Source organism: Hyla sarda, chromosome 4 (genome assembly GCF_029499605.1).
Source record: "Hyla sarda isolate aHylSar1 chromosome 4, aHylSar1.hap1, whole genome shotgun sequence".
In the NCBI taxonomy this organism is placed as follows: Eukaryota; Metazoa; Chordata; class Amphibia; order Anura; family Hylidae; genus Hyla; species Hyla sarda.
Window position 1 is genome coordinate 234,164,947 of NC_079192.1, and position 16,323 is coordinate 234,181,269.

At 39.5% G+C, this 16,323-nt stretch overlaps 1 protein-coding gene across 6 annotated transcripts in view; it reads right to left on the reverse strand.

Moving 5' to 3' along the window:
* The window catches only part of PLXNB2 (plexin B2), a 332,704-nt gene that overhangs the window by 85,875 nt on the left and 230,506 nt on the right, over positions 1-16,323 (reverse strand). For all 6 annotated transcript variants that reach the window (XM_056573761.1, XM_056573757.1, XM_056573759.1 and 3 more), the window contains 5 exons: positions 12,314-12,415; positions 10,173-10,262; positions 8,659-8,740; positions 8,087-8,244; positions 5,715-5,863 (listed from right to left, as the gene is read on the reverse strand). In XM_056573761.1, coding sequence (XP_056429736.1) covers positions 5,715-5,863; positions 8,087-8,244; positions 8,659-8,740; positions 10,173-10,262; positions 12,314-12,415 — 581 coding nt within the window. The remainder of the gene's footprint in view (positions 1-5,714; positions 5,864-8,086; positions 8,245-8,658; positions 8,741-10,172; positions 10,263-12,313; positions 12,416-16,323) is intronic.

The window sequence follows — 16,323 nt, forward strand, 5'->3', positions numbered from 1 at the left end:
AAAACATATTTATAATATTCTTTGTATAAAAAAATAAAATGAAAATTTCTATGTTTCATTTATGCTTAAAATAAGCTCAAGAGCACATTTTCCCCCATCTCCTACACAGACTTTGGACCGAAGCCCAAACATAGGAAGTGCTGCCTGGAGTGCTGAGGGTGTGTGTCCAACCAACAGCACATGGCAGTTAAGTGTGAGAGGAGCTATGATTGGATGAGGCTGGACACCCCCCCCCTAAGCACTCCAGGCTGCACTTTCTGTGTTTGGACTTCGGTCCAAAGTCTGTGTATAAGATGGGGGAAAATGTGCTCTTGAGCTTTTTTAAGCACAAATAAAACATAGAAAACTTCATTTTTTTTTTAAAACAAAGTATATTAGAAATATTTTTTTTATTTACCATAAGGAGTGCAATAGCAAAAATTTGTTTTAATGAGAGTTACCCTTTAAGACAATCCTATCAAGAATTGTTAGGTAAGGCTCATCAATAGGTGGTGCTTCAATTTCACTCATGCGTCTTGCTGAGGTGATGGTTGTTAAGACTGCCTTCCAAGTAAGAAATTTCAAAGAAGAATTCTGAAGAGGCTCAAATGGATCTTTAGAGAGACTAGAAAGGATCAAATTTAAATCCCAAGGAGGAGAGACATTGGATATCTTGGGTTTTAACCTTGCAATGGCTCTAAAAAATCAAGGGCTGCAGTCTGAACTTTTAGAGTACTAAGGGCTAGGCCCTTGTCAAATCAGTAATGAAGAAATGTAAAAATTTGTGAAATGTTAGGATTTAGAGGGTCCGGAGAACAGACGCTGCACCAAGATACAAATTTTCTCTCTCCTTCCAGTAGATAGGCGCAGTTGCGCATCAGCAGAGTGTCAATTACTTTAGAGGAGAGACCCTTCTGACCTAGAATTGACCTTTCAAATGCTATGCTGCTACCTGCAGATTTGCCTGATCATTGAAGAATAGAGGGCCCTGCAACAGGAGATCTTCTCTCAGGGGAAAGGGATAAGGTTGATCCACTGCTAGTTGTTGGATTAGGGAAAAGCATCACCTTTTTGGCCACCTTGGTGCTATAAAAATGACTTTGGACGATGCCACCCGAATTTTCTGCATGGTCTTGGTGATTAGGGGAAATGAAGGAAAAGTGTATGAAGTCCCAATTTTGCTGAAGTGCATCTGCTCCGTTGGTTGGTCGCCTGGAAACAGGGAACAAAATGTATTTACCTCTTTTTTCCGAGGCGCGATAACGTCCACTTCTGGTGTCCCCCACATTGACACTAAGATCTGGAACGTCTGAAGAACATTCCACTCTCCAGGATTGACCTGGTGGTGACTTAGATAATCTGCTTGAGTATTCTTCTTGCCTTTGAGATGAACAGCAGAAATGGACAAAATCTTGTTCTCTGCCCAGAAGATGATTTTTCCCACCGGGTCTTGCAGGAATTTGTGCTTTGTTCCCCCTTGATAATTCAGGAAAGCTACTGCGGTAGCATTGTCGGAATAGATCTTCACATGATTATCTTGAATGAGAGACTGAGGCTTTTTGAGCCTTGAACACCGCCATTACTTTCAGAGCTTCATTCCACAAATCTGTGTCTGAGCCACAAAGTCAGAACGAGAAGAAGCTGAAGCATCCATTCTGACATGAGACAAATAAGAAAGAGGGGGTCCTACCTTTACATGTGTCCATAATTTCTAATTTGGCGCCTAGGCCCCAGCGTCCAGAATTTGCACCATCCCAGGCATGATTTTCAAAATCGTCATTCAGGAGACAGCACTTCCGGTCTATGGCAATCCCAGCATGCCACGAGCCGCAGATATCACGTGCAGGAAGTCACCGGAGACCAGAAATGCCAGGGGCATAACGCACGTGCACCCAAGGACTTACTGGAATTCTACCCGCTGCATTAACTCTCGGAGCGCAGCAACAGGACCAGAAAGGCATGCTGCAGTAAGCACAGACCAGCAAGACCCAGAGAAGTGCCACTAGAGAGGGGCAATCCCAGATGCTGACCTCTACCGCCTGGCTGCTGAAAGCTCTGATTCCGTCGCCAGGCCCAGGACCATCAGGTAAACCTCAATGCTTCCCATAGGAAAAGGAAACACTGAGGGGTTATCTGGGGAGGGACCTTTTAACCTCTTTGTGCTTCCTGTTCCTATAGGATCACTGGTATAGATTTCGGGCAAATTTTTTTTTAATTTATGCGAGTGTGTGGCATAAATTAAAGGAAATAGACTAATTCATGCCAAAGAGTGCCCCCACACTAAGCCACACCCACTTAAGACACACCCACTTTACAGAAAGTGCCAAGTGGAAATAAATCACAGGTTGCTAAAAAATGTGCTTTTACTTTGACTTTTATATTCCAGAATACTGTTATCCAGTTTTCAAAAATCCACCCCTAATGTTCTCAGTTATGCAACCAGTCTTCATGGCAACACAAGTCATTTTTAAATTAGTTTCCAAAAACACGGCTAGTTACCACTCTCTTATTTCCACTTATTAGGTAAGATATAAAAGGAAAGAAATAATTTCTTGGAGAAAAAAAAAAAAATCATCTAAAATAAAATAACATCTTTGCCAGCTATGTGCTGACTCCAAGTAAATGCTGATAGTTATTACTGATAACATTACCACTTGCGCCATCTGTTTTTGTCTCAAAAGCCGAGACCTGCTAGTGTCCTGGATTGTTCTCAATCATCATCTGGGAAGACCAGGTGATGTCAATCTCAAAGGTTTTAAATGCCCAGACTCATCTGACCTTTCCCCAACAATCAGCCCCATGGGTTCTTCTAAGCAGTTGTCTGTAAATCTGAAATTGAAAATAGTTGGCGCTCACAAAGCTGTAGAAGGCTATAAGAAGATAGCAAAACGTTTTCAGATGTGAATATCCTCTGTCCGGAATGTAATTAAGAAATGTCAGTCATCAGGAACAGTGGAAGTTAAAGCAAGATCTGGAAGACCAAGAAAAATATCAGACAGAACAGCTCGCAGGATTGTGAGAAAAACAATTCAAAACCCACGTTTGACTGCACAATCCCTCCAGAAAGACACTGGAGTTGTGGTACACTATTCCACTATAAAGAGATACTTTTACAAATATGGTCTTCATAGAAGAGACCTCAGAAGAAAACCTCTTCTACGTCCTCACAACAAAAATCAGTGTTTGAACTTTGCAAATGAACATATAGACAAGCCTGATGCATTTTGTAAACAAGTTCTGTGGACCGATGTGGTTAAAATTGAACTTTTTGGTCGGAATGAGCAAAGGTACGTTTGGAGAAGAAGGGGAACAGAATTTAATGAATAGAACCTCTGTCCAACTGTTAAGCATGGGGGTGGATCAATCATGCTTTGGGGTTGTATTGCAGCCAGTGTCACAGGGAACATCTCACGAGTAGGAGGAAAAATGGATTCAATAGAATTTCAGCAAATTTTGGATGCTAACTTGATGCCATCTGTGAAAAAGCTGAAGTTAAAGAGAGGATGGCTTCTACAAATGGATGATGATTCTAAACACACATCGAAATCCACGGGGGATTACATCAAGAGGCGTAAACTGAAGGTTTTGCCATGGCCTTCACAATCTCCTGACCTCAACATAATTGAAAATCTATGGATAGACCTTAAAAGAGCAGTGCGTGACAGACAGCCCAGAAATCTCAAAGAGCTGGAAGACTTTTGTAAGGAAGAATGGGCAAAGATACCTTAAACAAGAATTGAAAGACTCTTGGCTGGCTACAAAAAGCATTTACAAGCTGTGATACTTGCCAAAGGGGGCAGTACAAGATATTAACTCTGCAGGGTGCCCAAACTTTTGCAGACGTAATTTTTAGTTTTCTGTTATTTTGAAAGTGTAAATGATGGAAATAAAATCTAACTTTTGTTGACATATTAGAAGAATGTCTAATCTGTAATTTGATGACTTTTGGAGATTTTTTACATGTTTCCTTGGCTTCTTTATCCCCATTAATACAAATTCACATTAATACAAATTTTTACCTGGGGTGCCCAAGCTTTTGATCCCCACTGTATATAAATTTAGCAGCGTTCTTTACCCTTTTAGGTCGGAGACTATTTTTTTTTTTAAGGTTTTGTTTTTTCCTCCTCGCAGTCTAATAGACCTAATTTATGTTTTCATCTACAGACCAAAAGGAGTGCTTTTTTTATTTTTTGTAATGACATTACTTATTTTAAGACTAAATGTACAGTGAAAAACAAAAAATAATTTGTTGGGCAAAATTGAAAAATAAAACAAAACAAAAAAAAACACAATTTTGCAACTTTTGGGTGCTTCTGTTTCTATCCAGTGAAATGTTCAATGTTACACTGGAGCATGTAGCAACCAATCAGATTGCTTCTTTCATTTTCCACAGCCCTCTAAAAATTAAAGAAGCAATCTGATTGGTTGCTATTGGTAACGTGCACTCTCTCTGCTCAGGTTTTGAGACTCACCAGGACGCAGAGATTTCGTCACAGTGGTCTCAATCAGCCCACTGAGCTAGCTGGTAACGGGATTTACCATATTTAGATGTCACAATCAACTTTGACGTGGCGTCTAAAAGGTTAATGCCGGACATCGGCCCGACTGGCAAGCATCATAACACCGGGAGCCTGCAGAAGACGTAAACATACATTCATTTTTGGGAAGCAGAGTATTATGCAGTACAGACAATAGTGCTTCCTCATTTCTTTGCAATAGGTTGTTCATAAATTGTTAAACACTGTGCCATGATTAATACTGTGTTTTAATGTTAATTAATAAAAACGTTAATTTTAATTGCATAAGGTGTTGTTTGAACTCCAAATTTCTTTTGTGTATAACATTTTTATATCACACAGTAGATCGAGGGAGGAAAACAGACCAAATATGGCCATATATTTTAAAGGGGTTTTATCACAAACATCAATAGGTCTAAACTGCTGCATTATGTAAAATTAAACAGTACACTGTACAAGCATTTCTGAATATTTTCTGTTTATGAAATATATACACTTTCTGAGACCCCAAGTCCCTAGGTTAAGACCATCTTAATGCATCTATTGAGACGGCCAGGCATACTCAGTTCAACTGCATATTGCTCGTTTCTCTCTACTCAGTAGGCACTCATGGGGAGTATAGGAAAGTGTGTGCTCTGTTGCCTGGCAAAAGCAGGATTAGAGAGGAAACCAGTAAGTGATCAGATCTATGGAGAAGGAGTAAAGTATAGAGATGTAGGCTATTAACCTAAAAACAACCCACTTGTATTCGCTTACATATATCTAATTCTTTCAGCTTTACCACCAATTTTGGTTCATTGGGAAACCCCTTTAATGCTACAATCATTCAAGAGAGGCTAGGTAGATTCCCTATAGAGGAAGTATTGAAGGCTATGGACACCTTTAAAACTTGTTTTATTTCATGTTTGTTTCCCAATTGCAAAACAAAGCAGCTAATAGTCATTAACAATTTACTACCATTTAGGTTCTACTCAGAGAAAGATAACCTCATGTATATGCGCTGTCTCCATTGATGGCAATGCATATCCGAGCAAATTCCACTGAAAGAATGAACACGTCTAGAATTTGAATTTCCACCAGTTTTTTGCAGGACTGTTCAACAAAATACACCTCAAAGGAGGTGGATCTATGGCAAGGTTTTAAAAGATTTACAAGAAATGCAGATTTCACAGTTACTTTCCTACAACATTAGATTGGAAATAAAGCAGAAAAACCTACCTGGTCGAAACGGAGTAGTGCTCTCTCCTGAAAGTACAGTTCACGCCTGCAACTTTAATTTCTTCCACATCCTCAGGTGTTATTCCCAAGTTTGATCCCATTATAGTGAGAAGTATACCTCCATTTAAGGGTGCAGCTTTTGGTGTAAACTAAAGACAAACATTTTGTATTAGAATACCCCAAATGTAGGAGTTTTAAAATCTACATTTGATAGAGTTTCCTTGGCTTTAGTCCACAAGCAATCAATCAACTCCACCCAATCAATGGAGACAAATCAATGAGACAAAAAAAATAATAATTTATGTTCTCTACCTATCTCAGTAAGGGCATGTGGAACCAGGGGCTTCCATGTTTGTGATATCTCGCCAAGCCCTGTCCATCCAGGTCTATAAAAAGGGGGCGTGAGGGCTGTGTACTAGCCATCATACCCCTCCCACAGACATGAATGGAGGGAGAGTGGCGAGATGTCACGAACGAGAAAGCCCCTGGCTTAAACGCCGCGGCGCCAGCCTGGAGATCCCAGCCACCGGATTCTCTGTGATTAGACATGTTATCCCCTATACTTCAGATAGGGATAACATGTCTAGGGGTGGAGTACCCATTTAAGAAGGTAGAAAATGACAAAGGTTAATATGACTACTAAACTTTTTACCATATATATTTGTGCAATTTAAGCACATTGCAAAATGTAAGCTACACACTGCCCGGCAAGCCTATCTACCCTGTTTTTTATCTAAAACTTAAAATGTTTTGAAAAACAACAAAATCCAAGACTGAGACAGAGCTCACAGTGGCACTGTGAAATGGATGATGTGCAGAGGTTCTTCAAGTTTGTTCTTCTACTTATCAGCAGGCAACTGTATTGATCGGCTTTGAATTAAACAAAATTCAACATCCTTGCCTGTGGAAATCCCAAGGCAGGAGTAATTGAGAAATGGAGAAAACGACTCAGTGAAAAAACAATTCTGCATGTATTATTTCCATTGAACATAATTTCAGAAAAATTAGCTGGTGGATGGTGGCTATTTATAGGCAATGAGTCGCAGAGACCTTGCTCTTGCAGAAAGTTACTCAGGTAACCCCTTAAGGACTCAATTTTCCACCTAAAAATCCATATTATGGCTTATTTTTTGCGTCACCAATTCTACTTTGCAGTGACATCAGTCATTTTATCCAAAAATTCCCGACGAAACGGAAAAAAAAAATCATTGTGCGACAAAATCGAAGAAAAAAACGACATTTTGTAACTTTTGGGGGCTTCCGTTTCTACGCAGTGCATATTTCGGTAAAAATGACACCTTATTATTCTGTAGGTCCATACGTTTAAAATGATACCCTACTTATATAGGTTTGATTTTGTCGTACTTCTGGAAAATATCATAACTACATGCAGGAAAATTTATACGTTTAAAAATGTCCTCTTCTGACCCCTATAACTTTTTTTTATTTTTCCACGTACAGGGCGGCATGAGGGCTCATTTTTTGCACCGTGATCTGAAGTTTTTATCGGTAAGCTTTTTGTTTTGATGAGACTTTTTAATCACTTTTTATTCATTTTTTAATGGTATAAAAAGTGACCAAAATACGCTTTTTTGGACTTTTGAATTTTTTTGCGCGTACGCCATTGACGGTGCGGTTTAATTAACAATATATTTTTATAGTTCGGACATTTACGCACGCGGCGATACCACATATGTTTATTTTTATTTACACTGTTAAATTTTTTTTATGGGAAAAGGGGGGTGATTCAAACTTTTATTAGGGAAGGGGTTAAATTACCTTTATTAAAAAAATTTTTTTACTTTTTTTTTGCAGTGTTATAGGTCCCATAGGGACCTATAACACTGCACACACTGATCTCCTATGCTGATCACTGGCGTGTATTAGCACGCCTGTGATCAGCGTTATCGGCGCTTGACTGGTCCTGCCTGGATCTCAGGCACGGAGCAGTCATTCGTCGATCGGACACCGAGGAAACAGGTAAGGGCCCTCCCGGTGTCCTGCAAGCTGTTCGGGACGCCGCAATTTCACCGCGCGCGGTCCCGAACAGCCCGACTGACTAGCCGGGATACTTTCACTTTCGCTTTAGAAGCGACGGTCAGCTTTGACCGCCGCTTCTAAAGGGTTAATACCGCACATTGCCGCGATGTGTGGTATTAGCCGCGGGTCTCAGCCGTTGATGAGCGCCGGGACCGACGCGATGTGATGCTTCATATCGCGTGATGATTCATATCGCGGGAACCGGCGCAGGACGTAAATATACGTCCTGCGTCGTTAAGGGGGTAAAGAAGTTTGCACAAATAAACCCTTGGTAATTTGTTTTAGCAAAATAAAAAAAAGAATGAAGAATAATAATAATAAAAAAAACTTACATCTGTGATGGAAGGATTGGGACACTCCGTTGCAGAAAATATATTACACATATCTTTGTAGACGCATTTGTTGTTACACCAGACACACTCATACTTAGTGTCAGCAGCTCGACACAAACTACAATCACTTCTTCCATAAAAGCAGTTGTACAAGTTTACTAGAGATAAAAACACATTAGGATGTTAAAGAATAGCATAATTCCATAAGATCTCTATATAAGCTTTACATGTAAAAGTTAGAAAACAAAAACTGCTCTGCAACGTCCATGGCCTATTTACATTTCCCAATAATTGCACCCATATGAATGCTTGGAATGAGTAGTACCAGGTTATGTCCCCAGTAAATGAAAGAAATGGTTTAACAACATAGTTTGTTCATCTTATGTAAAATTGTGCATTTTTCTTTAGAACTCAACCTCATTTTACCAATTATTGTAGTGTGTAAAATTATTGGCATTATGATTGCATATTAATATGCATATAATATGCATATCACTTAACATTTGTTGTTTATAAAAAAAAATTATGTGACTGTTATCTACTTATAACCTTACTTCTGTAGATTAACATACCATTCAAACTGCTGTCAATCTTCTGATTATTCAGTTTAATGTAAATTTTAAGGGAAGTGGATTCTTCATCTTGAGCAGGTAACTAAACCGAAATTAAGAAAATAAAGAGGTTATAAATTGCCCTACAACAGCTGTAAAAAAAACAAAACAAAAAAATAACCACGTAGGAATCGAGTATTACTATGCAGATCTGCTTGTTTTCAAACATTCCTATAATTGTAACACACATATGAAGGCCTCATTGCATTCACTGCATAGCCCATTCACATGTATAAATGTGATTGGTAACATAGCACGAGACATGCTTACATGTCCTGATAGTTGGGCCCTTAAGGACCACAGCTGCAAGAATAAAGGTGGTGGTAATTAAAAAGCTTTGGGAAATTATTCAGTTATGAACAAGATAAATACTGTTTGGTAATAGAAAGCAATATGTCCTGTCCAAAATAGCCTGATGAATCAGATGTAAACATATGTGGACAATTGAGCTTGTTGTGCATCCCATTCCAAAACTTTAGGTGTTAAAAGAGTTGGAACCTCCTTTTACTATTGTATGAGTTTCCACTCTTCTGAAGAGACTTCTCACAAGATTTTGTCTGCATGAATTTGTGTGATGCAAGGGCTACATCTGGCATTCCAAAATGTTGGCATCTGGCATTCGATGGGGTTGAATTCAGGACTCTGTGCAGGCCAATACACTCGCTCCAAACCAAATATGTCAAAACATGTCTTTAGGAACCTTGCTTTGTACACTGGGACACAGTCATGGCAACAAAGAAAAGGGCCTTGACAATACTGTTCCCACAAAAATTGAAGCAAATAATTGTTAGAAATAGGAACGGACGAGGGTCTCCAAGGAAGTCCTGTACATCCCTGTACATCCTTCCAGCACAAGGAGGATGACAGCTTGAGGAAGCTAACAGAAGCGCCCATCTTAAAAGAACATTTCAAGATTGATCCACTATGCTGGAAGAAGTACTTAGCAAGAAATCCCAGCTGGTGAGACAAGATTTATGGACATGCCTCCATAACCCTCCTACATTATTTACTTATGCTAAGGACTACCTTTATATGAAGATTTCTTGTTTTATGTACTGTCTGCCATGATGTCAAGAAGGTTACAATAAATGTATGTTTTTTTATACAAAGAGCTCACTCACTCTATAGTCGGACTGGGTTATAATTTAGCTTTCTGGTTATAGTTAACAACTTTACTTATTTTTGGTAGATACCCTGTGATAGTGCTCTTCATTGCAACCCATACTACCACGGATGTTTGTTTATGGAGATTGCATTGCTGTGTGCTTTCATTTTAAGCACCTGTTCACAATGGGTGTGAACTCAAAAAATGATGGGGTTGTTCCCATACTTTTGGCCACACAGTGCACACATAGACAAAACCTGGGTCCATTAGGAAGAGTGAGAATATCTACTGATAGTTACCTACATACTTTTAGAAAATCGCTTAACATAGTGCATCAAGTCATGCAAGAAAAATGTCTTCAGAGAAATACCTCTGGAATTGAAATTGAAAACGAGTTCTCCTCTTCTACTACACGAGCTCTGAATACCAGCTTATCGTTCCCAGCGATAAAGGATTTACTCTGCATTTTTTTAAAACAAAAGTATTTAGATAAATAAAATAAATGTTAAGAAAAATAGGGTAATATAGTTCACAAACCCCTTCATACATTAAAACTAGAATGGATTTTTAAATGGCATTTTACCCATAAAATAAACCTTAAACATTGACATTGGTATGATACCCTTATAGAGTTACACTAGCATACATTTTAGAATTCCACTGTGGAAAAAAATCACTGAAATTTCAGAAAATATTTGCTACAAACAAGTGTGTATTTACATGATTAGGTTTTTAACCCCTTCATGACACAGCAATTTTTTTTGCTCATTTTTCTCTCCACACATACTAAGAAAAGTTGTACTTTTCATTGTCACACTTTATTTTATCATATAATGTATTATGGAGGCTGGAAAAATATATATGTAAGACAAAAGTGAATAAAATATGAAATTGCACAATTTTATGGGAAATTAATTTTTTCAGAGTTCACATATTACACTGATCTATGTTATCGGCACTCAATTGCTAAGGGCTGCCTAAGGCAGCCTTAAGCAATGGCCGATTCACCAAGCACTAGGAAGGATGGGTAAGTCCCTGTTCTTCCACAGTAACCCATTGGCATCCCACAATTACATGGCAGCGATGCAGATGGGTCCCCAATCAGGGATTACCGGCATTTAATATTTAAATGCCTTGACTGCTCTTTCACCATTTAACTGAGGGACATCAGAGTCAGCTGTGTTCACTCGTGGGCTCGCGCCATTTTCTCCTCACCCCACCCATGACGTACATGTATGTCATGGGTCAGAAGGGGTTAATAACAATGGATTTAAAAAGAAGAGCACTTAGATACTTATTGCAATTCAATAATTGCAATTAAAACCTAATGTGTGAACACACTCTAAAAAGGTCTGACCTAGAGTACAATATAGAAATAGAACCTGCCACCAACAGTATATAACAAAAGAGTGACTTTCTGAGATGACATTTTGCATACAACTTGACATGGCTTTATGGTTCATACATGAATTCTGACTGATATAAACATACCAGCATCATAAGGGGAGATACATAGTTCTCTGTAATGTCATTCTAAGTTAAGCAAAGATGCTTAACTGCAGATGGGTTTAGAAACATCTGTGCATTGTCCCACCATGCCGGGTGATTGACAGTTCTTTATATAAACCAACACAAAAAAGCTTGTAACTTTGTGGGTGTGAAAACAGGACTCTCAGGCTGTGTTTACATGCTGCGGCTAATTAGCAGTACCACAGCTTATTAATGCATGTGATTCTGCAAATGACCCAAATCACTGTAAAAATTGTGCATTTTCCCGTAAATTTACAGCAAAATGCACAATTTTTTACCACAATTTTGGTCATTCACATGCGGTAATTAGCTGCTGTACCACTAATAGCCACAGCGGGTAAGCACAGCCTCAGGGTTTCTCTATGAGTTCTGGTAGTAGTTGAACAGCCTTATACATGAAAATACTAAATCAAGCTGTAGAGATGCATTTCCCTAAGCTCAGCATCTATTATATACACACTGGATCAATTTCATATATTAAAACATAATAAAACTAGCAACTCTGAACATAGCCTTGATCAAAAATATACCATGGCTCCTATTTTGCCCTATGATCCTGCATAGCTACAGCCTACAAATAAACCCTGCGTTGTGTTGTCAAAAATCATAGTGCCATAAAGTTAATGTAAGGTACAGAAGGTCATATGTCGCAGGCTCTATGCATGTCCTGCTATTGCCAATTATTTGGTGTAAATGCCGGGAAAAGTTTTTCTTATATACTTCCAATGGAAAGCTGCAACATACTGCACTGTACAGGCATAAAGTGGGATATGTCACCTACAGGGTCCAATGTAAAGAAATATACACTGCACGGTACCCATATTTAATTATCTTTCTATAAAAACAACTACGTATACTACTAATTATATAGAGACCAAAAATAGATTTTGAGGACATCACTGACATGATGAAAAAAATGAATCCATGAATACATCTGTCCAGAATAAAATAAAATTAAAATAAAATTAAATGGTACATTACTTCCAATTTTTCAAGATTTTTCCCATAAAATGTTATTGTTCTTTTTAGCTCCATTGGGATAAATGATGGATTTGGTTCATAGAACTGTGGACAATCTTCTTCCTGAAAAAAGATAAGAGTATAATCAGCTCTCCTAAAACAGAAAATAATGCAACACAATAAAACCTTTTGTCAAACAGTAAATTTAAGAATCCTTTCATATCAAATAGTTACGTTTACTTTGCAGCCTGGTCAGAATTGCTAGATTGCTTCCAGTAATAACATTTTCTGGAGCTGTACAGTAAAGTGGATTTCGATAAATCAAAACTCATTACAGAATCTGCAGGTTAGGTGATAAGTGTCACATTGCACATGGTGTGCCCCACTTCTGGGACTTTAAGAACAGACACACCATGCCTCTTATTTCGGTAAATAGAACGTGAGCAAAAATTTGCAACTCTGGACTTCATTACTTTTTTTTATGTTTATGTAATTCACCGCATGGTTTATCTAGTGAATTTAAATAGTTCAAGACATTTAGGCATGTGATCATAACAAATTTTTATTTTTGCTTACATTATTCTATTTTAAAAATAGACACAGACAATTTGGGCCTTAAGGACACAGCCAGCTTAATTTTTGCATTTTTTCCCTCTTTGGCTTCTAAGAGCCATAACTTTCCATCTTTAGACCCATATGTAGCCTTGTTTTTGCACAACCAATTGTACTTTGTAATTACATGACTGATTTTAAAATGTATGGTGAAACCCCAAAAATATTTTCAGTATCACGTTATACACTTCTCTGTAAAATTATATGCTCTCTTTTTTCTGTGGGTTAACCCCTTAAGGACTGAGCCCTTTTTCACCTTAAGGACTCGGCCATTTTTTGCAAATCTGACCACTGTCACTTTAATCATTAATAACTCTGGAATGCTTTTAGTTATCATTCTGATTCCGAGATAGATTTTTCGTGACATATTCTACTTTAACGTAGTGGTAAAATTTTTTGGTAACTTGCATCCTTTCTTGGTGAAAAATCCCAAAATTTGATGAAAAATTTTAAAATTTTGCATTTTTCTAACTTTGAAGCTCTCTGCTTGTAAGGAAAATGGATCTTCCAAATAATTTTTTTTTTTATTCACATATACAATATGTCTACTTTATATTTGCATCATAAAATTGATGAGTTTTTACTTTTGGAAGACACCAGAGGGCTTCAAAGTTCCGCAGCAATTTTCCAATTTTTCACAAAATTTAGAAACTCGCTTTTTTTCAGGGACCAGTTCAGGTTTGAAGTAGATTTGAAGGGTCTTCATATTAGAAATACCCCATAAATGACCCCATTATAAAAACTGCACCCCCGAAAGTATTCAAAATGACAGTCAGTAAGCGTTTTAACCCTTTCCGGGTTTCACAGGAATAGCAGCAAAGTGAAGGAGAAAATTCACAATCTTCATTTTTTACACTCGCATGTTCTTGTAGACCCAATTTTTGAATTTTTGCAAGGGGTAAAAAGGAGAAAATTTTTACTTGTATTTGAAACCCAATTTCTCTCGAGTAAGCACATACCTCATATGTCTATGTAAAGTGTTCGGCGGGCGCAGTAGAGGGCTCAGAAGGGAAGGAGCGTCAAATGGTTTTTGGGGGGCATGTCACCTTTAGGAAGCCCCTATGGTGCCAGAACAGCAAAAAACCCCACATGGCATACCATTTTGGAAACTAGACCCCTCGGGGAACGTAACAAGGGGTAATGTGAACCTTAATACCCCACAGGTGATTCACGACTTTTGCATATGTAGAAAAAAAAAAAATTTTTTTTTACCTAAAATGCTTGGTTTCCCTAAAGTTTTACATTTTTAAAAAGGGTAATAGCAGAAAATACCCCCCAAAATTTGAAGCCCAATTTCTCCAGATTCAGAAAACACCCCATATGGGGGTGAAAAGTGCTCTGCTGGCGCACTACAGGTCTCAGAAGAGAAGGAGTCACATTTGGCTTTTTTGAAGGAAATTTTGCTTTGGGGGCATGCCGCATTTAGGAAGCCCCTATGGTGCCAGGACAGCAAAAAAAAACACATGGCATACCATTTTGGAAACTAGACCCCTCAGGGAACGTAACAAGGGGTAAAGTGAACCTTAATACCCTACAGGTGTTTCACGACTTTTGCATATGTAAAAAAAAATAAAAAAAATTACCTAAAATGCTTGGTTTCCCAAAAAATGTACATTTATACAAAGGGTTAAAGCAGAAAATACCCCCCAAAATTTGAAGCCCAATTTCTCCCGATTCAGAAAACACCCCATGTGGGGGTGAAAAGTGCTCTGCTGGCGCACTACAGGTCTCAGAAGAGAAGGAGTCACATTTGGCTTTTTGAAAGCAAATTTTGCTCTGGGGGCATGCCGCATTTAGGAAGCCCCTATGGTGCCAGGACCGCAAAAAAAGCCCACATGGCACACCATTTTGGAAACTAGAGCCCTCGGGGAATGTAACAAGGGGTTAAGTGAACCTTAATACCCCACAGGCGTTTCACGACTATTGCATATGTAAAAAAAATAAAACATTTTTTACCTAAAATGCTTCTTTTCCCAAAAACTTTATATTTTTAAAAAGGGTAAAAGCAGAAAATACCCCCCAAAATTTGAAGCCCAATTTCTCCCGAGTACGGCGATACCCCATATGTGACCCTTAACTGTTGCCTTGAAATACGACAGGGCTCCAAAGTGAGAGCGCTATGCGCATTTGAGGCCTAAATTAGGGATTGCATAGGGGTGGACATAGGGGTATTCTACGCCAGTGATTCCCAAACAGGGTGCCTCCAGCTGTTGCAAAACTCCCAGCATGCCTGGACAGTCAACGGCTGTCCGACAATACTGGGAGTTGTTGTTTTGCAACAGCTGGAGGCTCCGTTTTGGAAACCGTGGCGTACCAGACGTTTTTCATTTTTATTGGGGAGGGGAGGGGGGCTGTGTAGGGGTATGTGTATATGTAGTGTTTTTTACTTTTTATTTTATTTTTTGTTAGTGTAGTGTAGTGTTTTTAGGGTACAGTCGCACGGGCGGGGGTTCACAGTAGTTTCTCGCTGGCAGTTTGAGCTGTTGCAGAAAATTTGCTGCAGCTCAAACTTGCAGCCCGATACTTACTGTAAGCCTCCGCCCATGTGAGTGTACCCTGTACGTTCACATGGGGGGGGACATCCAGCTGTTGCAAAACTACAACTCCCAGCATGTGCTGACAGACTGTACATGCTGAGAGTTTTAGTTTTGCAACAGCTGTAGGCACACTGGTTATGTATCACGGAATTTGTGACCTTACTCAGTGTTTCAAAACCAGTGTGCCTCCAGCTGTTGCAAAACTACAACTCCCAGCATGTACGGTGCATGGTGTAAGGTGACTGCTGGGAGTTGTAGTTTGCAACAGCTGGAGGCACACCGGTCGTGAAACACTGAGTTAGGTAAAAAAAAAAACTCTAAGTTTCACAACCAGTGTGCATTCAGCTGTTGCAAAACTACAACTCTCAGCAGTCACCGACAGCCAACGGGCATGCTGGGAGTTGTAGTTATGCAACCAGCAGATGCACCACTACAACTCCCAGCATGCACTTTAGCTGTTTGTGCAAGCTGGGAGTTGTAGTTATACAACAGCTGAAGGTACACTTTTCCATAGAAAAAATGTGCCTCCAGCTGTTGCAAAACCATAAGTCCCAGCATGCCCATAAGGGAATGCTGGGAGTTGTGGTGGTCTGCCTCCTGCTGTTGCATAACTACCCCAGCACCCGGGGTCGTCTTCCCGCACCCGCTCACGTCCTCCGGAAGAGGGGCGGAGCGGGTGTGGGAGTGACGCCCGCAGCAGGCGCCCTGATTGGTCGGCCGGTAATCCGGCCGACGAATCAGGGCGATCGTGAGGTGGCACCAGTGCCACCTCACCCCTGCAGTCTCTGGCTGTTCGGGGCCGTCAGAGACGGCCCCGAACAGCCAGTAATTCCGGGTCATCGGGTCATTGGAGACCCGATTGACCCGGAATCGCCGCAGATC